This window comes from Oryctolagus cuniculus, chromosome 14 (assembly GCF_051225735.1).
Source record: "Oryctolagus cuniculus isolate XC-2025 breed Fujian yellow rabbit chromosome 14, ASM5122573v1, whole genome shotgun sequence".
NCBI lineage: Eukaryota > Metazoa > Chordata > Mammalia > Lagomorpha > Leporidae > Oryctolagus > Oryctolagus cuniculus.
Genome location: NC_142880.1, coordinates 43,817,567 through 43,839,658, shown reverse-complemented (window position 1 = coordinate 43,839,658; position 22,092 = coordinate 43,817,567). Strand labels below are relative to the sequence as shown.

General features: G+C 43.1%; 1 protein-coding gene and 1 long non-coding RNA gene across 6 annotated transcripts in view; both read right to left on the bottom strand.

Annotated features, from left to right (window-relative positions):
• Positions 1-4,130: 4,130 nt before the first annotated feature.
• LOC103349585 (uncharacterized) lies at positions 4,131-8,822 on the bottom strand. Its single transcript, XR_011381974.2, has 2 exons — positions 6,394-8,822; positions 4,131-5,523 (listed from the first exon to the last, which is right to left on the bottom strand). It is a non-coding gene; the product is annotated as an uncharacterized LOC103349585 (long non-coding RNA).
• A 2,865-nt stretch (positions 8,823-11,687) lies between these two features.
• Positions 11,688-22,092, bottom strand: part of OTULINL (OTU deubiquitinase with linear linkage specificity like) — a 29,568-nt gene continuing 19,163 nt past the window's right edge. For 3 of the 5 annotated variants that reach the window (XM_051853559.3, XM_051853558.3, XM_008262075.5), the window contains 7 exons: positions 20,503-20,662; positions 20,384-20,415; positions 20,185-20,276; positions 19,275-19,424; positions 15,230-15,358; positions 13,680-13,949; positions 11,688-12,614 (listed from right to left, as the gene is read on the bottom strand). In XM_051853559.3, the coding sequence (XP_051709519.1) occupies positions 12,441-12,614; positions 13,680-13,949; positions 15,230-15,358; positions 19,275-19,424; positions 20,185-20,276; positions 20,384-20,415; positions 20,503-20,582 (927 nt within the window). In that variant the 5' untranslated portion in view covers positions 20,583-20,662 and the 3' untranslated portion in view covers positions 11,688-12,440. Of the gene's footprint in view, positions 12,615-13,115; positions 13,252-13,679; positions 13,950-15,229; positions 15,359-19,274; positions 19,425-20,184; positions 20,277-20,383; positions 20,416-20,502; positions 20,663-22,092 lie in introns of all 5 variants that reach the window. The other 2 variants (XR_016220096.1, XR_016220095.1) reach the window with 1 other exon arrangement.

Genomic DNA, 22,092 nt, shown 5'->3' with positions numbered 1-22,092 from the left:
TCTAGACTAGTTCTTGTGCTATCATGAAAAGTTACTCTGAGCGTACATGGGCTGTGAAAAGCCCAACGTGTATCAGACTTGGTTTGAGGCATGGTCCTGCTTGTGTCTGCCTCCCATCCCACACCCTGGCTACAGATGACTTGTACAGAGATGGGCATACGGTTCAAAGGTCATAGGCTGGCTGACCCAATCAGATTCTACAGCTCAAGATTTTGACCTAGAGAAGTAAGATGCAACTCTTTACACTAGGAAGTAGCAGCACCATTACCTGCCAGGCAAGAAAGTTGTGGATAGGGGTAGAGAAAAACAGAGGCAGAGAAAGGATGAGAGAAGAAGGACAATGTATGGCATGAGACAGAGTAGTCCTCAGCCTCTTCGTGGACTGTAACCTAAATTCTTTTATTTATTTATTTTTTTTTTATTTTTTGACAGGCAGAGTGGACAGTGAGAGAGAGAGACAGAGAGAAAGGTCTTCCTTCGCCGTTGGTTCACCCAACAATGGCCGCCACAGCCGGTGTGCTGTGGCCGGCGTGCTGCGGCCGGCGCACCACGCTGATCCGATGGCAGGAGCCAGGTACTTATCCTGGTCTCCCATGGGGTGCAGGGCCCAAGCACTTGGGCCATCCTCCACTGCACTCCCTGGCCACAGCAGAGAGCTGGCCTGGAAGAGGGGCAACCGGGACAGAATCCGGTGCCCCGACCGGGACTAGAACCTGGTGTGCCGGCACCGCAAGGCGGAGGATTAGCCTGGTGAGCTGCGGTGCCGGCCTGTAACCTAAATTCTTGATTTTGTTAAGTCCCAGGTAATTTCCAGTGAAGATTGGCTGTTTCCTGCCCTGGCAGTCAGTAGGGTTCTCCCTCCCACTCGACAATCAAAAGTGCTTCAGCAGACCACACAGTATGTTAGAAGCACATATTTCTTGCGTATTTAGCAAGACTGACCTAGGACTCAGGCAATATTTCCTTCTAGTCACAAAAAAAATTTTAAGCTCATCAACATTTGTCATTCACAACAAAAACACGCACAGAATTGGAATTCATGAATCTGCTCAAAGATCTTAGTGTAGGCATTTAATGTGGGCCTCCTCTTCAGCCACACCATTTACAAGGCCTGCAATGGCCAGGCCAGCAGTGTTTGTCTTTCATTGAATATCGAGACTGTTGGAGAACCAATAGATGATGGATGGGTCTGGGTTGATAGAGACCTGGCAAAGTCACCTGTAGTTCAAAACTCCCTCTTATCTCCTTTGCCACTGAAAGATGCTTTGCTCTGTGTTGGTGATAAGCTCCTATGGCCCTCATTTTAGCTGTACACCTTGGCCATGTTCTACTGTGCTTCCAATTGATTGCTATCTGGATACACTAAAGTGCCCTGCCATAGCCCTGCTGATGATGCTGTGTCCAGGCCTCCTGCTTTCTATCTGCCACACCAACCTTACCAGTCATTGCATCTTCAACCTGGAGCCTATGTGGAGGTGCCACAGAGCTTGGTCAGGGCAGCTGACAGGTCGAGTTAGGCTTTCTCTATAGGCAAGGGAATGTGGCACATGTATTCTCAGGACATAAGGTTATGCCTGTTTTTCAGAGTCTGTGCCCCACTAAGTAATATTCTCTTCTGAGTCATATTCATAGAACCTATTTCTGAGTAAACTCAATGGCCCTGATTAATTTTAACCTCACTAGGCATTCAATGTTAGCAAAATTTGGTTTGACTTCTTGAGGCCCTTCCATAGCACCAGAGACGGGAACATGTCAGAAGCTCCTCTTCCCCAGGAGTACATCTAAAAAGTTGCTCTTCAAGTCCTGGACCAGTAGAAAGAACTCCAGGGGTGGACATTTGCACAGTGGTTAAGATGTCGCTTTAGATGTCCCCATGCTATATCAGAGTGCCTGGGTTCAAGTCTCTGCTCAGATTCCAATTCCAGCCAGTGCACATGGTGAGAGGCAGTGGTGATGATCTAAGTAATTGGGTGCCTGCTGCCCGCGTGCCCACATGGGAGACACCAAGTGAGTTCTAGATTCCTGGCTTCAACTTAGCCCAGCTGCTGCTATTGTGGGCTTCTCGAGAGTGAACCAAATGATGCAAGATGGACATCTGCCTGTCCGTCTGTTTCTCTGCCTTTCAAATGAAAACAAAAATAAAATTTTAAAAATTATATAAAAATAAATTTCAGGGGGAATTAATCACATTGTTAGATTCTTTGCCTCTTTAAGAAGCAGCTGAGCGGGGCCAGCACTGTGGCATAGCAGGTTAAACCATCAGCCTGCAGTGCCATCATCCCATGTGTGCTCTGGTTTATGTCCCAGATGCTCCACTTCCGATCCAGCTCCCTGAAAATGTGCCTGGGAAAGCAGTAGAAGAGGCCCAAGTCCTTAGGATGCTGCGCCTATATGAGAGACCCAGAAGAAGCTTCTGGCTCCTGACTTCGGATCGGCTCAGCTCTGCCCATTGTGGCCATTTGAAGAGTGAACCAGTGGATGGAAGATTCTCTCTCTCTCTCTCTCTCTCAAATAAATAAATAAATAAATAAAATCTTAAAAAAGGAAACAGTTGAGTTTGGCTCTCATCAACTTGCAATTTGAAATGTCTTTTCCATTTATAGGTAAACGGTTCTAGTCACAGTTATAGAAGACCCACATCTCTTCGAGTTCAGTAAAGAAAGAAAATGTGATGACGTGTTTTCTTAAGCAAAAAGTTAATGAAATCCAATTGAGGTTCCTGACGACTTCTGAGGGACTGTAAAAAACCTACAAATGTCAGGCCGGTATTGTGGCAGAGCAGGTAAAACTTCTGCCTACAACAGTGACATCCCATATGGGTGCCGGTTAGTGTCTTGGCTGCTCTACTTCCAATCCAGCTTACTGCTAATGTGCTTGGGAAAGCAGTAGAAGATGGCTCCAGTGTTTGAGCCCTTACCGCCTACATGGGAGACCTCAATGAAGCTGCTGGCTTCTGGCTGGCCCAGCCCTGGCCAGTGCTCCAGATATAAATCTCTGTCTTTCCCTCTCACTCTGTAAATCTGACTTTCAAATAAATAAATAAATCTTGAAAAAAAAAAACAAACAAACCTATGAATGTCTTTTCTAAAGTCTTACTGCAGATTTGCACCCTGGTAGTAGAACAATGTGAAGGCAGATCCTGGGAGTTCCTACCGAACAGGCAATTATGCAAATTAGTAAAAGATGACCCCACTGGCACAGGGCTTGGTCAGTAGACTGAATCTCAGATTCAGTCACTTCTGGGCAGGTGACAGCTGTTCCCTCCATCAAGGGGTCTGTGGCTTGGAGAGGAGATCTCAGACCCCATTTGCCTCCTTAGTCAGCTGTCTCTGAGCAAGTTACACACTGCAGCACTCCACATAGTGACTTTGCTTGGACTAATAATAGCAAATAACAATAACAAAAGCCACAAATACCTAACCTAACCCCCTGACCTCCCACTGCAGACAAATCCTAATCAGCCAGATAAACCACATCAGAACCTGTTGATTTTTGCCCCAAACTCATATTTCAGTATTACTAAAGTATGGTGGATACACTTAGGTCACCTTTTGAGATCTTTTCTATGCATCTGCAAGATGAAGTACAGAAGTGTGAGAGTGTGGAAACATTCCTAGCAGTCTGATCTCAGCACAACACTTTTTTTTTTAATATTTACCAAAGTGCTAATCAGCAAAGGATTACAAATTTTAAAAATTGATCCTTCCCAATGGGTAGTTATAAAACTACTGGTTTACTATAATTTTCAAGAGGAAAAATTTTACTTCCTGCTTTAAAAAGAAAATCATGTAGCTTTTCCTTTTCCTGTACACAGAGTATCTTTCCAACTCCTTGCCCTTATAGACACACAGAAGAGGCAGCCAACAATGCAATTATTAAAATAAATTGTCTCTCAAGCAGATTTAAGCATTTCATTATTACCAAAAAAAAAAATTGGCTCATTTACCATTTGCTGACAGACACATGACACATGGATCAAATATACACCAGCAATGAGTTTTTCTCCTCAGCAATACAGTGTGTTAACTAAAGCTAAAGGCAGCTTCCAATGAGGGAGATGCATTGGCTCTTCATAATTTACCCACAATAATATCAATAATATAGTATCAACAACAAACCAGGCCATCCCATCATCTGTGTTCCTTTTTTATTCTGAAGGAGTTATAATCACATCATACAGACTCTTCCAGAACACTCAAGCAGCTTTTCCCTATGCACCCATATCTGGAGTCAGTTTGCAGCAGATGCCTCTCCTCATTCCCCCTGGGGCCCTTCCACCAAGCTCTCAGTTGAATAGAAAAGTCAGTACCCAGAGGAGGTCCCTGTGCAGGCGAAGCTCTGGACAGAGCCTGGACTTGACACACACTGGAACTAGTTCCCAAGTTGTGCACAGATCTCATCTTTGGGGATGGCAGCAATGACAAGAAATGGGGACAGAGTCCAAGATTTTTGTGTTTAATCTAACTCACTTGTTGATGTGCAGTAAGTCCCAGTGCAGTAAAGTCATCTACTGCCCATAGAGCATTCCAGTGTCAGAGTTGTACCTCATTCCACCTTTTCAAACTTGTGAGTGAAACGAAATCATAAGATGCTATGCTGATACTTAACTTCAGCACTCTCTTCCATCTGAGACTTTATAAATTAGGAACAAGAGGATGATCTTTGCATACCAATAGGCTATTTCTATAGGGAAAAAGATTTCCATACTTCAGGAATGCTTATTGAAGGAGGTTCCTGTTTTAAATAAACTACTTGGGCAGAAATAAGAGGTTTTTTTCCTAACATTTTATTTATTTGAAAGCCAGAGTTATGGGGGGGGGGTCAGTATGTGGGGTGGGGAGGGCAGGCAGAGAGCAAGAGATTCATCTTTCATCCACTGATTCATTCCCCAAATGGCCACAACAGCCAGGCATGGACCAGGCTGAAGCTGGAAGCCAAGGGCTTCTCCTCAGCTCCCACTGCAATGCCTGTGTCACACGTGGCAGCTTAACCTGCTACATCACAATGCAGGCCCCTTGAAAAGAGTTTTACAACCCATCTAGACTAAAATGAAGTACTCAGAGCAAGCTCTTTTTTACTTAAAGAAACCTTCTAGCCTAAATTTGCCAAGAACCATCATGAATAAGTGAGTGACTCTCACTGGCGGCAGCAAAATGATTTCAGTAGCAATCTAAGACCTGAGGATAGTGACTATCAGAACCAGAAGAATTCTACACAGAAATGTGATTTTTATACAGGGGAGGGCACTTTCCCAGGGACGCCAGCTAGGAAGGTCACCTTTCCATTCCACATGGAGGCCACTCATCCAGGACCTGTCCTCACTGGCTCTGGAGCCACTGCTCCCACAGAGCTCAGGCCTCCTCACACACATCCCAAGAGTGTCCCGTGTGGCCCATCCGAGGGTGCGCTGCACGCTTGTGGCCAATGTGGCTGAGGGTAGGAGTGAGGGCTTTCTCCAGTCACTTATAAATCATGTGGACACTGAGCATCAAGACGAGCCAGATGAGTGCCTGTATTTTTGGCCTAAAGGAGTATGACAGAATTAAAACAAACACAAATTAAAGGAAGATCCAATTTTGAACAAATAACATAAAAGTGATTGCACAATTCAGACCCACTTGACTTTGTGTCTAGATAAAATCGGGATTTGTGATAAAAAAGGGATCTGAAGGACGTGAGTGGCTCTATTATTTGTCAATTAAAACGAATGAAAACTCCAAATAAATAGCTATAAAGTATACCTAAATACAATGAATAGTATTTGTAAGGTAAACAATATTCAACTATCATAAACAACCTTATAAATGGTTAAAATTTTAGATTCATGAAAAACATGTATTTTATATGTATATATATATTTAAAGATTACACAGTAATTAGTCTTGTTAAGTAGCATGAAATATGTTCTTGTAAAGAGAATCATTCAGCTCCAAGAACTTGTTACTTAAAAGAAAACTGATGCTTTCTGAATCAGACATCCCTTTATTCATATATCCATGGATTTCCACCCACTGGATTAGTGTATCAATTAAAAACACTTACCTTCGGCCGGCGCCAAGGCTCACTAGGCTAATCCTCTGCCTAGCGGCGCCGGCACACCGGGTTCTAGTCCCGGTCGGGGCACCGGATTCTGTCCCGGTTGCCCCTCTTCCAGGCCAGCTCTCTGCTGTGGCCAGGGAGTGCAGTGGAGGATGGCCCAGGTGCTTGGGCCCTGCACCCCATGGGAGACCAGGAAAAGCAACTGGCTCCTGGCTCCTGCCATCGGATCAGCGCGGTGCACCGGCCGCAGCGGCCATTGGAGGGTGAACCAACGGCAAAGGAAGACCTTTCTCTCTGTCTCTCTCACTGTCCACTCTGCCTGTCCAAAAAAAAAAAAAAAAAAAAAACACTTACCTTCTTTGATGTGGACTTCCTGCCACATTTAGCATATTCTGAAAGGTCAGATTTTTTTTTCCTCCCCAACACCATCTTAGACGGAATTAAAATTATCTCTTGGATCTCACTAAGGAGAAAATCAACTGGCTGAGAACAATAACAAACATTTCCATTCAAAATCCATTGCAGGAGAAGTCCTGAAAAATGAACATAAACGCCTCTTGATCTGGGCTGCCTTTCTCTTTTAGAGACAGCCCGTCCAGCCCGGCGCCTCGGCTCAATTGGCTAATCCTCCACCTGCGGCGCCAGCACCTGGGGCTCTAGTCTGGTCGGGGCGCCGGATTCTGTCCCAGTTGCTCCTCTTCCAGTCCAGCTCTCTGCTGTGGCCCGGGAGTGCAGTGGAGGATGGCCCAAGTGCTTGGGCCCTGCACCCACATGGGAGACCAGGAGGAAGCACCTGGCTTCTGGCTTCGGATCGGCGCAGCACCATTGTGGGGTGAACCAACGGAAAAGGAAGACCTTTCTCTGTCTCTCTCTCTAACTGCCTGTCAAAAAAAAAAAAAAAAAAAGAGAGACAGCCCGTCCAGGCAGTCTGTCATGCCCTAGAGTAGACCTTGGGACTGTCACCTGACTCCCCTTTGGGTGGAAACATCTTTGATTCAAGACCATGAAGACTCATATCCAAGAAATTTAAGTCACCAGAGTGACCCTGACTTAACAGTTTCTTAGGAACTTTTCAGATGTGTGTTCATGATTAGAACTCACAAGCCACTCACAATATTGCTCTTTTCAGGAGATGAAGTAATCTATGAGTTGTTGGATTCATTTAATCACCTAGACCTCTTTCATACTGGACTTCTCTTTCAAGCAGAGAGGAAATAGTCATATTCAAAGGGTATGATTTAAAAGAAAGGCAGTGTGAAAATAAAAGAAATTGAAGTACCAGGAAGGGAGCTGGCTCCAGTGAAGCCAGTCTTGAAGAATGGTCTGAGGATGGGTGGTAGTTATGGCTGCACAATGTGAGTGATCCACTGCACTGTACACTTACAAATGGTTAAAATGATAAGCTCCACATTGTACGTGTATCACCATGATAAAAACATGTCTTTAACTAATACTCATACACCTCTAGTAGGAACACATATGGTCAAAACTTGAGAGAGATACTTTTTAGAGTAAAATAAGCAAAGGACAAAGGGCATTATGTTTTCCTTTTTGCTCTAGCTCCCTTGTTTAAAACCTGTAAGTTAAGGGTCAACACTGTGGCTTTGTGGGTTAGGCATCCCATATGGGTGCTGGTTTGAGCACTGGCGGCTCCACTTCTAACGCAGCTCAAGCAGCAGAAGGTGACTCACTGCTTGGGACCCTGCACCCACGTGGAAGACCCAGAAAAGCCTCGAGGTTTCTGGCTTCCAGCCATTTTGAGAGTGAACCAGTGGATGGAAGAGATTTCTCTTTCACTTTCTCTCTATAATTCTGCCTTGCAAATAAACAAAAACTAAATATTTTTTAAAAACCTGTAAGTTAGAAAGAGCTTTTAAATAATAAATATGTTTTAAAAACTGGGGCCTGCATTATGGTGAGCATCTCATACTGGAGTACCAGTTTGTATCACAGTTTATGGCTAATGTGCCCGGGAAGGCAGGAGAAGATGACCCAAGTGCCTGAGCTCCTGCCACCCATGTGGGAGACCAAGATGGAGTTCCTGGCTCCCAGCTGTGGCCTGGCCCAACCCTGGCTGTTGCAGCCATTTGGAGGGTGAACCAGAAGACAGATTCATTCTCTCTCTCTCTCTCTCTCTCTGCCTTTCAAATAAATAAATCTTTTTAAAAATATATATTTTTAAATGTCAGTATCTTCAAATCATTATTGGCATTTAAATGTGTTAATTTATCTAAGCTCCTTTTGACTACTTATATTCATTACACAACTATATAAAAACAAAATAAAATTTCTCAATATCTTCACCCTAAAAATTCTTGTTTAGATGTTTTCCCAAAATATAGCAACTATTTAAATGTCTTCTTTTTGCTTTCACTATATTGAAATATTTTCCAGAATTTGGTCTTGACAAAATTCTATTTAAAGAATTCTTGCAGATCGGCACCGTGGCTCAATAGGCTAATCCTCCACCTAGCGGCGCTGGCACACCGGGTTCTAGTCCCGGTTGGGGCGCCGGATTCTTTCCCGGTTGCCCCTCTTCCAGGCCAGCTCTCTGCTGTGGCCAGGGAAGGCAGTGGAGGATGGCCCAAGTCCTTGGGCCCTGCACCCCATTGGAGGCCAGAAGAAGCACCTGGCTCCTGCCTTCAGATCAGCGCAGTGCCTCGCCACAGCGTGCCGGCCGCGGCGGCCATTGGAGGGTGAACCAACGGCAAAAGGAAGACCTTTCTCTCTGTCTCTCTCTCTCACTGTCCACTTTGCCTGTCAGAAAAAAAAAAAAAAAAAAAAAAAAAAAGAATTCTTGCTCCACCGCACCCCGCCCTCCAACACACAGGTTAATAATATGTTTGGTGCTAACATTTTCTCACAACAAATAAAAAAGGTGTGTTTTAAGGGCCCTGCTGTGGCGTAGCAAGTTAAGCCACTGCCTGGGATGCTGACGTCCCAGGGCTATGGGCTGCCAGGCCTTGTGAAAGTTTTCCTTTCAGTCCTGAGTTGATGTGGAAATAATTACATTGGGTAAGGAGATCCAGGCAAATGGTAGGTACGTGGACAGGTAGGTACATGAACAACTCAAATGGAGCCAGAAGTTTGGAGAAGAAGTCTTTAAATATTAGTCACAGCAGCCTGGGGCCGGTTGTCACCATGTCTACTAGTGAACAAAAAGGGTAGAGTTGATGCTTTTTTGGCCACAGTAAAATATCAACAGGGTAACATCTAACAATTTCAACTAAGTGCCAATGGTTATGCAATACCATAGAAATTTCAAGCAGCAAGGGGCTTCTGAGGTCAATTTAGAACTCTGGTTGAGGGTGGCTATCAAGGTGATGCATTTGATTTGAGCTGATTAATCTTCAACTAGAAAATGACAGTGGACATCTGGCTTAGGTAGTACTGACTGTCCCCATTGCAAAATGGAGCTCCAAGCTCCTGGCTCCAGTCTGATACAGCCCTGGCGAAGCCATTTGGCCAGTGAACCAGCAGATGAAAACTTGTGTGTGCGTGCACTCTCTCTCTTTCTTTCCAATAAAATCTTTAAAAAATTGTGTGTTAAATGCATATACCATAGCATTTGAAACACCTCTCTTCTTAAAGGTTTATTTATGTATTTGAAAGGCGGAAAGAGAGACAGAAAGACAGACAATGAGATCTTCCATCCATTGGTTTATTCCACAAATGGTCACAGCAGCCCACGGCTGAGCCAGGCAAAAGCCAGGAGCTTCTTCCAGGTCTCCCATGTGGCTACAGGGGCACAAGTACTTCCACTGCTTTCCCAGGCACATTAGAAGGGAACTAGATTGGGAGTAGTGTAGCCGGGACACGAACCAGCACCCATATGGGACATCAGCATCCCAGGCAGTGGCTTAACTTGCTACGCCACAACAGGGCCCTTAAAACACACCTTTTTTATTTGTTGTGAGAAAATGTTAGCACCAAACATATTATTAAATAAGTCACCCTTTCAAAAGAATTCGCAGGGCCCAAATCATGGTGAAGCAGGTTGGACCAAGAATTGGGGTGCATGGCAGGTTGGAGCACTTGTTCAAGTCCCAACTCCTCTGCTTCCATTTCAGCTTCCTACTAGTGCACCTGGGAAGGCAGAAGAAGACACCAAAGTACTTGTGGCCCTGTCAACCATTTGGAAGATCAGGATACAGTTCTTGGCTCCTGGCTTCAGCCTGGCCCAAACCTGCTATTATAGCCATTTGGGGAATAAATCAGTTGATGGAAGATCTCACTCTTTCTCTCCCTGTCATTCTACCTTTCAAATAAATATTTTTCTAAATAAAAAAGATTTGTGGCCCTAAAGTGACACATTATTTGCAAGATTTTTTTTTTTTGGACAAGCAGAGTTAGACAGTAAGAGAGAGAGAGAGAGAGAGAGAGAGAGAGAGAAAGGTCTTCCTTTTTCCGTTGGTTCACCCCCCAAATGGCCGCTAAGGCTTGCGTGCTGTGCAAATCCGAGCCAGGAGCCAGGTGCTTCCTCCTGGTCTACCATGCGGGTGCAGGGCCCAAGCACTTGGGCCATCCTCCACTGCACTCCCAGGCCACAGCAGAGAGCTGGACTGGAAGAGGAGCAACCAGGACAGAATCCGGCACCCCGACCAGGACCAGAACCCGGCGTGCCAGCACCGCAGGCGGAGGATTAGCCTAGTAAGCCACGGCGCTGGCTATTAGCAAGATTTTAAAAATTATTTTATATTTATTGAAACTTTTTTTTTTGACAGGCAGAGTGGACAGTGAGAGAGAGAGACAGAGAGAAAGGTCTTCCTTTTGCCGTTGGTTCACCTCCAATGGCCGCTGCGGCTGACGCACCGCGCTGATCTGAAGGCAGGAGTCAGGTGCTTCTCCTGGTCTCCCATGGGGTGCAGGGCCCAAGGACTTGGGCCATCCTCCACTGCCTTCCCTGGCCACAGCAGAGAGCTGGCCTGGAAGAGGGGCAACCGGGAAAGAATCCGGTGCCCCAACCGGGACTAGAACCCAGTGTGCCGGCACCGCAAGGCGGAGGATTAGCCTATTGAGCCACGGCGCCGGCCATATTGAAACTCAAAATGCTAGCAAATCTCCAAAATAAAGATTACTAATATAAACTAGAAAAGTGTTTCTAAAATAAAGAGACCAAAACTTAATCAGCCCAAGAAAATAAGTTTTCAGTTGCTACTGTAACACATGACCACAAACTCAGCAGCTTAAACACAAACCTGTTATCTCATCGTTCTGTAGGTTTGACCTGGATTTCACTGCACAGAAGTCAGTGTGTGGACCCAGCTGTAATCCCTCAGAAGACAGTAGCAGATATTCAGTTTCTCTGTCTTGATCTCTGGCCCCTTTTTCTGTCTTGAAAGCCAGCAATAGTGCCTTTCTCTCTGACTGTTCGTCAGTATTTCACACTTCCTTCTGACTCTTCTGATTCTCTTTTCCACTTTTAAGAACATTTCTGAAGACACAGGGCCTACCTGAAGAATCCAGAAGCAGTTCCCTCTTCCAAGGTAAGCAGATTAATACTGTAGTTCTACCCACAACCTTAACTCTCCTTTGCCATTTAATCTGACATATTCACAGTGTCTGGGATTAGGAATGCAGACATATTGGGGGGAATATTATCGTGCCTACTACAATGAGATTTCACACATTAAATACACATGTAATCATACATTAAATACATCAGAGTTTAATATCTTGTGATAGTTTAATAATTGTCATTCACGTGCCTCAACCTATAGAATTTATCATTTTTATCAAAGTAGAGCATATTAAGCTGATCCAATAAACAGTAACAAAAATGTAGAGATATAGATCAAACTATATAATATCAGGAAGTAGTGATTATTTATGAGTATCTAGATATATATATATACACAAAACTCTGCATGTACACGTTTGCCTACATAACCATATTTTTATACACATACAAATATATACATAATTTTAAAGTCAGTCAGGTGATTCTAGAAAATTAATATAAAACAAGATCCTGGGAAAGTAATGCTTATAAAATAAAGCCATGTTTATGACAATTCAAGACCAGTTCAAGACGAAATTCTTAAAGAATGATGGAAAAGTTAAACATAAAGACATTCTTTCCAGGTGAGTGGTTTTTCCCTACTTGCTTTCTTTTTTCTGTTCTTGTCCGTATTAAACTTTCGTGTGCTCTTAAAGGCCTGGCATTGGATGAAGAGACCCGACCCCAAGGTCAAACCACAAACCCCCAAATATCCCAGTGAGGCTGCTTTGGAGATCACCGAGAGAGAAAGAAAAAAAAAACACGTGTGCCTTGCTCCCTCCTGAATACCTGCAATTCCAGAGAAAAGGATGCAACTCCTGCTGCTGCTACAACTCAAGCTTTGGTTTCTCAGGAATATTTCACTTGCAAGTGAGCCCACTGTCACCAGTGAGAGCCAGACTTAAAAGACAGGAATGTGGTAGTGGCGGTCGTTCTCAGTCAGCAGGGAGATCTCGGGCCACTCCCTGAGAGGCTCCTCTGGGTAGTAGATTGCAAAGTCTCTGGAGCTGAACTTGAACAGTCTGAACACTTTTATCTTGACTTCGAGGGAGTATCCAAGTACAAACATGTCAATCTGGGGACAAGAGGAGAGGGAGGTCACTGATAGAAGTTCAAATTCCTGCCTCCCACCGCAGGGGGGCTCTTGTTCTATAGCTCATGAAATAATCGACTTGTTCACAGACCCACCCATAAACAACCAAGTGGGCAGAGGCAGGAAAAAATGTCCATTGTGTGCAAGGAAGGGTGAAGCGTAGGAACATCTCCCTAGCCTAACGCCAAGAAATCACAGGAAAAAGCCATTTGACAAAAATACAAATGATGACAGAGAAAGGAATGCTCACAATTAAATGCTGCACTGCTTTCCAACCAGTTTTCTATCATTTTAAATCACTTTGTGTAAAAATGTCACATAATTTTGTTCACCTTCTGCAAAAGCAAACCCACACAAAGCAGAAACCCTTATCCAGGGGGCTGGTTCTGAGACCTGTGCCTTTTCCTCATCTCTATTTGCAATAGGTAACCAAGTGCTTTCCCACAGTTTTCTCCTTTTCTGAATGGACTTTTCCCAGCTAACCTCTTCCCAGAACCTGTTCCGTTCTGCGAAGCAGTCCATGGGTCAGAGGCTCTAGGACTCATGCCTTCCAGCCACAGGTGGGCAGAGACAGGGCCACCAGCTCAGAGCAGGGAGTCTTCTCGCTCTTCTTTCCTGCCTTTCAGAGCAATTGAAATGAGAACCACCTCTGTGCAGCTGGTTTTGTTTTTCAAATTTTTTTTAATAGAACTGGTCTATTGTTATCATTATTTTATTTATTTGAGAGGCAGCTCCTCCTCACTGGTTCACTCCTCAAATGCTTGCAATGGTCCTAGGGTGAGGACCAAACCCAGAAACTGGGAACTCAACCCAGGTCTCCTGCACAGACCCCACTACATGGGCCATCACTGCTGCTTCCCAAGGTCTGTATTAGCAGGAAACTGAAATCAGGAGCAGAGCCAGGACTGGAACCCAAGCACATCTATATGAGATACAGTGCATCAAACACAATGGGTTTTATCACCACTAAAAAGGAAACCCCTGAGTGTTCAAACACTGTCAGTATCACCCTTAGTCAAAACCACCAGGTTCTTCTGACCCACTTACCTGCTCTAGGCCACACGTGTCACCTACAGAATTCAGATGATTCATCATGAAGCTCAAAGGGTCAGATGAAGTCTCCCTGGAAAACAGCAGTCTAAAAAGACTGGGAATGACCTTGTTAGTCTTCATTTGTTCATACACCTCAGTGACTTGGTACAGCATGATGAACTTCAAAGCTTCATACAGTTTATATTCCAGAATGGCATCAGAGAAAAGGACATTGCACATACTTCCTCTCTTGTGATAATCTTTAATTTCACTAAATTCAGTCCACTGAAAACAGAGGTAGAAGTGAAATTTAGAAGGATAAAGGTGAATATATACATTATAGCATAATTTTTAAAGTGTTCATGAATTAAGCCAGAGATTAATAAATGAAGAGTGGAACTGAAGCCTTTCATTTTATATTACTTGGCACATATATAACTGTAAGTATATGGCAATGCAACAAATGTTTGTGTCCCCCAAAATTCATAACTTGAAACCTAAATCCCAAGGTGATGGCATTAGGAGGTAGGGGGTCTTTGGGAAGTGATGAGGTCATGAGGGTGGAGCCCTTATCAATAGCATTGGTATCCTTGCGAGAAGAGGCCATAGAAGCACCTAGTTCTTTCTGCCATGTGAAGACACAGCAAGAAGGCAGCTGTCTGTAAACCAGGAAGAGAGCCCTCACAAAAACCCTACTTGGCTGGCACCCTGGTCTCAGACTTGTGACCTTCACAACATGAAAAATAAATCATTATTTAAGTCATCCAGTTTGTAGTCTTTTGTTACAGTAGCCTGGGCTACCTAAGAATATTTACTTACTAAGAATATTTACTACCTAGTAACAACTAGTTTAAATAAAATACTTTAAAAAAAACCCACCCCCTACTAGGTAAAGCATTAAGCAATTCAGATTTCTAAAATGGCTTAGGACAGTCAGGTTCTACAAAGGCCAGTCCAGTGAACAGTGCTCACATTCTTTAATATCCACTGTGCACCAGGCCCCTCTATGTATATTAATGCATACAGTACTCACAAGAACTGTGCAGAGTATATACTAGTCATACTTCTCTTTTACAGGTAAAAAAAATCTACAGCCCAACAAAGGTAAGGTAGTGCCCAGGTAACCCAGCCAGTAAGTGTGGGCTCAGGGCCCATTCCAATCACCAAATCTGTGTCACTAATCACAGGCAAGAAGAGCTCTAAATTAAATTATTAAATCTATGTCACTCCCAAGTAATTGATAGTGTGCATTCCAGAAGGGCATTTCTGGGCACTTTTTTGGGACTTGTACTACATTTTTTCTGGGGAAACTGCTAAAGTTTCCTGGCCACCCATGGAAGCCTCCTGACCCTGTAAAGGGCCTTGTCATCATGGTAAAAGTACCGCACTCATTCCTTATTGCAAGGAGAAAGAACAAGACGAGGAAACCACCAATTACCAGAAGCAGCATTTGTGTTTTCATTTCTTACTCCCTAACACACAGTGATATGCCTGATATTAGACAAAACTGGCTACAATTGGGATGAATATTTTTATTTCTAGTCTTTTTTTTCCTGTATACTCACCTGAGTTTTCAATAATTCCACACATTTGCGTAATTTCCCAAACACATTTGAACCTGTATACTTCTCAGGACCAAAACTGTATTGCTGAATCCAATTACAACCTTGTGAAAATAGCAATTTTTCAGGGAGCTTGAAAAGGAAGTAGATGACAGAATTTATTAGTATCTCAAAATTTATTGTATACAATTTGAAATATGTCACAGTATAAGATCTCATATCATTTAAAAAGACTGTAACAACAGTTAAGTTTAAAGTATATCATCATTGTTTTCTATTTGTGAATTTAGTGAAGTGATAAAACTTTAAATATAGGATTATGTCCATAGAAACAATCTTTTTGGATAAAATACTTACCCAACTCCCTACATGTAGCCCTTTAGATTTTTTTTAAACCAAACAATACATTATGTCAGCAAACAGGTGGGTTTTAGAATGATGCACTCACTCTGTGGTTCCAACCTGGCTGTTACCAGCTAAGAAATTACTGACCTAGCATGGATTATTTTACTTCTCAGCCCCACCTTCACTATAAATTAAGGGTAATACTGTTCATTTACAGGGCTTTTGTCAGTATTAAACAAGACTAGGATGTTTGTGTGTAAAAAACTAACGCATCACAGGTGTTCAATACATTCTCCCACCCTACTCAACTTGCTGAGCCCAGGGTCTCTTTGTATTCCTGTCCTCAGAACCAAGAAAAAAATCTGTAAATCACATACCTGAGAGTGCTTGTATTCAGAATATATAATGAATACTCAAAATTTAATAGTAGGACAATATCAAGTGATCAATATCTGTTCACAGTTGATCATAATGAAAGGACTAAGAGTCAAAGGGATCACATAAACAAGTCTAGTGCCTGCTAATACTAACCGATAGAATAAATAAAGGAGAGAGTGATCCAACATGGGAAGTGAGATACACAGCAGACTCATAGAATGGCGGATGTCCTAAACAGCACTCTGGCCTCAGAATCAGCCCTAAAGGCATTCAGATCCGGCTGAAAAGCCCATGAGAGTATTTCAGGCATGGAAAGCCAAGACACTCTGGCGAAAAAAAAAAAAAGGACCTAAATGAAAGATCTCTGTGAGTGAGATCCCAGTGGAAAGAACAGGTCTTCAAAGAAGGAGGTACCGGCCGGCGCCGCGGCTCACTAGGCTAATCCTCCGCCTTGCGGCGCCGGCACACCAGGTTCTAGTCCCGGTCGGGGCGCTGGATTCTGTCCCGGTTGCCTCTCTTCCAGGCCAGCTCTCTGCTGTGGCCAGGGAGTGCAGTGGAGGATGGCCCAAGTGCTTGGGCCCTGCACCCCATGGGAGACCAGGATAAGCACCTGGCTCCTGCCATTGGATCAGCGCGATGCACCAGCCACAGTGCGCCGGCCGCGGCGGCCATTGGAGGGTGAACCAACGGCAAAGGAAGACCTTTCTCTCTGTCTCTCTCTCTCACTGTCCACTCTGCCTGTCAAAAATAAATAAATAAATAAATAAAAAGTTAAAAAAAAAAAGAAGGAGGTACCTTTCTCTGAAGGGAGGAGAGAACTTCCACTTTGACTATGACCTTGTCTAAATACGATAAGAGTCGGTGAACTCAAAAGGCTTCCATAGCCTTGGAAACTCATGACTGGAGCATAGGGAGATTACTGATGCCATAAACAGGAGTGTCAATTTGTAAAGTCAACAACAGGAGTCACTGTGCATTTATTCCTCATGTAGGATCTCTGTCCTTAATGTGCTGTACATTGAGATTTAACGCTATAACAAGTACTCAAACAGTATTTTTCACTTTGTGTTTCTATGGGGGTGCAAACTGTTGAAAGCTTTACTTAATGTATACTAAACTGATCTTCTGTTTATATAGAAAATTGAAAATGAATCTTGATATGAATGGAAGGAGAGAGAGAGCGGGAAAGGGGAGGGTTGCGGGTGGGAGAGAAGTCATCGGGGTGGGGGGGAAGCCAATGTAATCCACAAGCTGTACTTTAGAAATCTATATTCATTAAATAAAAGTTAAAAAAAATAGTAGGACAATAAACACCCTATTTTAAATATGGGCAAAGACCTGAATAGCCATTTCTCCAAGAAGATAAAATGGATGGCAAATACACACACTAAAATATGCTCAACATAATTATTCATTAGGAGAATGTACATCTATTAGAATGGCTAAAAACAAGCAAACAAAAAAGCCTTGCAATACCAAGTGCCTCTGACAGCAGAGCAACCGGAGCCCTCGTATCTTGCTGGTGAGGATGCAGGATGTCTGAGCCACTTTGGAAAACGGGTTGGAACTTTCTTATAAAGTTAAACATACACCTGCCACACAACCAGACATTCTCCCTCTTGGTATTTACCCAACAGAATGAAAACGAATGTTCATACAAATTCCTATATAAGAAGATTTACAACAGCTTCATTCATACTTGCCAAAAACAAGAAACAATCCAGATGTCCTTTGACTGATTAATAAACAGTGTTATAATTATATAAAAAAACATTCAATAATAAAAAGGATAAGCTACAAATTCATGGACAACATGGATGAATTGCAAATGCTTTATATTAAGGGAAAGAGGCAAGGTTCAAAAGGCTATAGGGACTGGCATTTAGCACAGTGGTTAAGTTGCTGCTTGTGATGCCTGATTCTCATATCAGAGTGGCTGGTTTAATTCCTGGCTACTTGGCTTCAGATGAAGTTTTCTGTTAATGCACACCCTGGGGCCAGCAGATAATGACTCAATTACTTGTATCTCTACCACCCACATGGAAGCCCCAGATTGAGTTCCAGACTCCTGGCATTAGCCTGGTCTACTACCCCTGGCAGTTGTGGGCATTTGGGGAGTGAACTAACAGATGGAAGATATCTCTCCATCTGTCTGCCTCTATTTCTATCTGCTTTTCAAATAAAATGGAAATAAATAAAAATTTTATAAAAGAAGACTACATATAATATGATCCCATTTATATGTCTTTTTGGAAAAAGCAAAACTACAGGGACAGAACACGGGTCAGTGGTTGCCAGGAGCTGGGAGAAAAACAACTAACTACAAAAGTATCCAAGAAATTCTTTGGAGGTGGTGGTTACACACTATATGCATTCATTAAAATTCCTATAACTGTGGGCCAGTGCTGTGGCACAGTAGGCTAAGCCTCCACCAGTGGCACTGGCATCCCATATAGGAACCAATCTGTGTCCCAGCAGCTCCTCTTCTGATCCAGCTCTGCTATGGCCTAGGAAGACAGGAGAAGAGGGTTCAAGTCATTGGGACCCTGCACCTATGTAGGAGACCCAGAAGTTCCTGGCTCCTGGCTTCAGATAGGCCCAGCTCTGGCCATTATGGCCATTTGGGGAGTGGAGCAGCGGATGGAAGACCTCTCTGTCTCTCCCTCTCTGTAGCTCCACCTCTCAAATAAATTAATAAAATCTTTTTTAAAATTCCTATAGCTGTTGAATAAAAACATGAATTTGGGGCAGGCATTTAGCTTACTGGTTAAGATGCCTGCATCCCATATTGGAGTGCCTGGGTTCAATGCCTTGCTCCTGACTCCAGCTTCCTGCTAATACAGATTCTGGAAGGTAACAGTGATGATTCAACTGATTGGGTTCCTGCCGCCCTCTAATGTGGACTGAGTTCCTGGCTCCTGGCTTGCCACTGCAAGGACCTGGGGAATGAACCAGTGGACAGGAAAACTTGCATTCATATTCTCATTCTCATTCTCATTCTCTTTCTGTGTGTGTGTGTGTGTGTGTGTGTGTGTGTGTCTGTCTGTCTTCTCTGCCTCTCAAATAAAAGTATTTTTAAAAAAATGAATTTTACCAGACCATTTTACTTTTAAAGACAGATAACTCATGAAAAGATGAGGGTGTTAAAAATAGAGTATATCTATCTTCCTGAAATGGTTCATGTGCAAACTGACCTGAGAGATAGAGAATCAATGTTCTTTCAATCTCATGATCTTAAGTACAAAGCTGCCCAGAGAAGACCAGGAGCTTCGGAGTCACAGGTGTCCTCAACATGATACTTCCAGTTGCCAGTGTGAAGACATACCTTAACAATGTCTTTCTCTTTCATCCAAGATGGAAAAGACAAGCCCTGGCTGAATATCTGAAACAGCACTGATCTTAGAGCATCATAGTTATCTTTCTTTACTTGTCTAATACATTTAATATGATGCCTCCAAAACAGCTCCTCATAAGCCTATTAGCAAAAAGAGAGAAAGTTGTTTATTAGTTCCACTGCGCAAGAGGATAATGAAAGCAAATTCAGCAGACACATCAAAAAAGTATATTTTTGTGAGGTGTTCCTCCCACTGCTAAGTGAACAACAGACGCCAGGATAAATTGTGAATACGACTACAGGTGATTTTAAAATGACTCTTAGACATTAGGGTCTGTGTCATGCCATCTTAGATGACAAATCTTGGATACTCAGGGTCAGGGCAGGTCATTTTTGGGCTGGGAATGGATGCAAGCTCACCACAGTGAAAAACACTGCACACTTCTATGGTTATGCTAAGGAGAACTTTAAACAAACCTCTCCCTTTTTATTGGCTTTTGCTAGTAACAATACTGGATAGCACTGCTGGAAATATTTACCAAGGTTGGCTCAATGGAAAAATTCCAAAAATCTTCAAAATATTTATATCAGGGTGCCTGACCCCTTCAAGAACAATCCCCAGTGCACATGCAAGTGTTCAATGGGCCCAGCAAGGCTAGAGCCAAGAAGAGCTTATAGCTCAAGTTTCCTGAATTATAGACCTTGAAAGCATGAGCTCTATAATAAGAAAGGCCCCAAGCTAATATCTAGCAACTCTTTAGCTTCTGAATTAAAAGTCATAACCATTTTTCACATCCCACTTGGTAGTGGATGATTTCTGGATTCGGTAATGCAAAATGTAATGTTTCCTGATTTTGACAGAAAATTTCACATCCTCCATCACCTCTATAAGTAGACACACCTTCCTCATTAGTTTGGCACGGGGTGTCTCTCCTTTCCATTCTCTCGCACAATAACTGAGCAAATCAACTTCGGCCTCCACGCTGAGGTTCCCTGGACCAAATAAAAAATTAAAAGGTAGTGAATGTTCCTTTTCCTCTCCCATCATGGGCCCCCTCTGCACCTTACAAATAAGGAAATATAAGATTGAAAATATTTACTTTTGAATTTTCTCTGCAGATATCCGATCCACCTGAAAGATGGAGGGAACAAAAATATCAAAGCTCTGCTTTAAGCAGCCTGGGTACTTTTTGAAATTTAAAGATGACACATGACCTACCATTTCAGCCGGTGTCCTACATACAAATGCATTCTCTGGAAGTAGCAGAGGGTGGCCACCAGAAAGGAGACCGCCAACATCACAGAGCCCTTGGCTATCCTCCAGGCAGTGTGCAAGGCTTGATTTGTAACTAGTGTCCAGGAGTGAACCTGGTCACTTCCTACAAAAATTTAAAAACAAAATACTATTACATTAAGTATGGTTTAAGAGAAAAATACATACACATTGGAGAATTTTGCCAATAAAGTAGCTATCTTTGACTTGTGTATATATATATATATATATTATTTTTTTTTTTTGACAGGCAGAGTGGACAGTGAGAGAGAGAGAGAGAGAAAGGTCTTCCTTTGCCATTGGTTCACCCTCCAATGGCCGCTGCAGCTGGCGCTCCGCGCTGATCCGATGGCAGGAGCCAGGTGCTTATCCTGGTCTCCCATGGGGTGCAGGGCCAAGCACCTGGGCCATCCTCCACTGCACTCCCTGGCCACAGCAGAAAGCTGGCCTGGAAGAGGGGCAACCGGGACAGAATCCGGCGCCCCAACCAGGACTAGAACCTGGTGTGCCGGCGCCGCAAGGCGGAGGATTAGCCTAGTGAGCTGCGGCGCCGGCCAATTTGTATATTTTTAAAGTATTCAACAATTCAATCCAAAAATTAAAGAAACACCTAGGTCTCTCACAATTGCTGTCATGTATAAACATATCTTTGTTTAACAAAATTAAAGAGGGACAATAAACATAAAGAGTATGGGCTTCACAATTTTGAGACCTGAATTCAAAAGGTTCTTCTACTACTTTACCTAACTGTGTGACTGTGGCACCCTCCTTACTTACCCTAAATTTTCTTAGAGTAAAATCAGAGTGAAAACCCTGATTTGCTACAGAAGAATACAAATTTTAAGCACTAGCACAGTGCCTGGCGTACACTTGGTCCTTGCTGAGTATCTCAGCACTGACAGCTTTGTGTGCACTACAGGCATCCAACCAGGTGGCCTATGGAAATGGGGATGGCTCCAGCATTGACTTCTACCCACTACTGTGTTTTTGAGTCATTATAGGCCACAAGTTACTTTAATGACACAGAATGAGTGACTCAAACAGCAGTCACATAGACATCATTTCCAGAAAGTGGACCACTTAAAAGAAGAGTCATGAGATGGATTTAGATATGCTGCTTGTAACACACACTGTGATTCCTGATTTGACAAGACGTAAAACTGCTGCGCTCAAATGGTGCACTTGCATTATTTTTCTGTTTGGAAGATTCCAGATCATGTTATATTTGAGCATGTAAAATGCTGAAGTCCAAATGAGAAAGAGGACTCCTGAATAATGACCAAACCACCTGGGGTTCATTGCGAAATGATTTCCTCCACAGCACAGGATCTGATAAAATTCCAGTGATTAGCTATAGGAAAAATTTCATCAATGTGGAACCTACTACTTTAGGATTTTTGATTATCTGGATATTTGATGTACATCTGCACTTTCAACAAAGAAAGAACTTCCCAGCAAATAAAGAAAAAATTACTAGCAAATAAAGTTTATAATTATATAAAAGGACATTTTCAAAAACAAGTGCTTATCTAATTA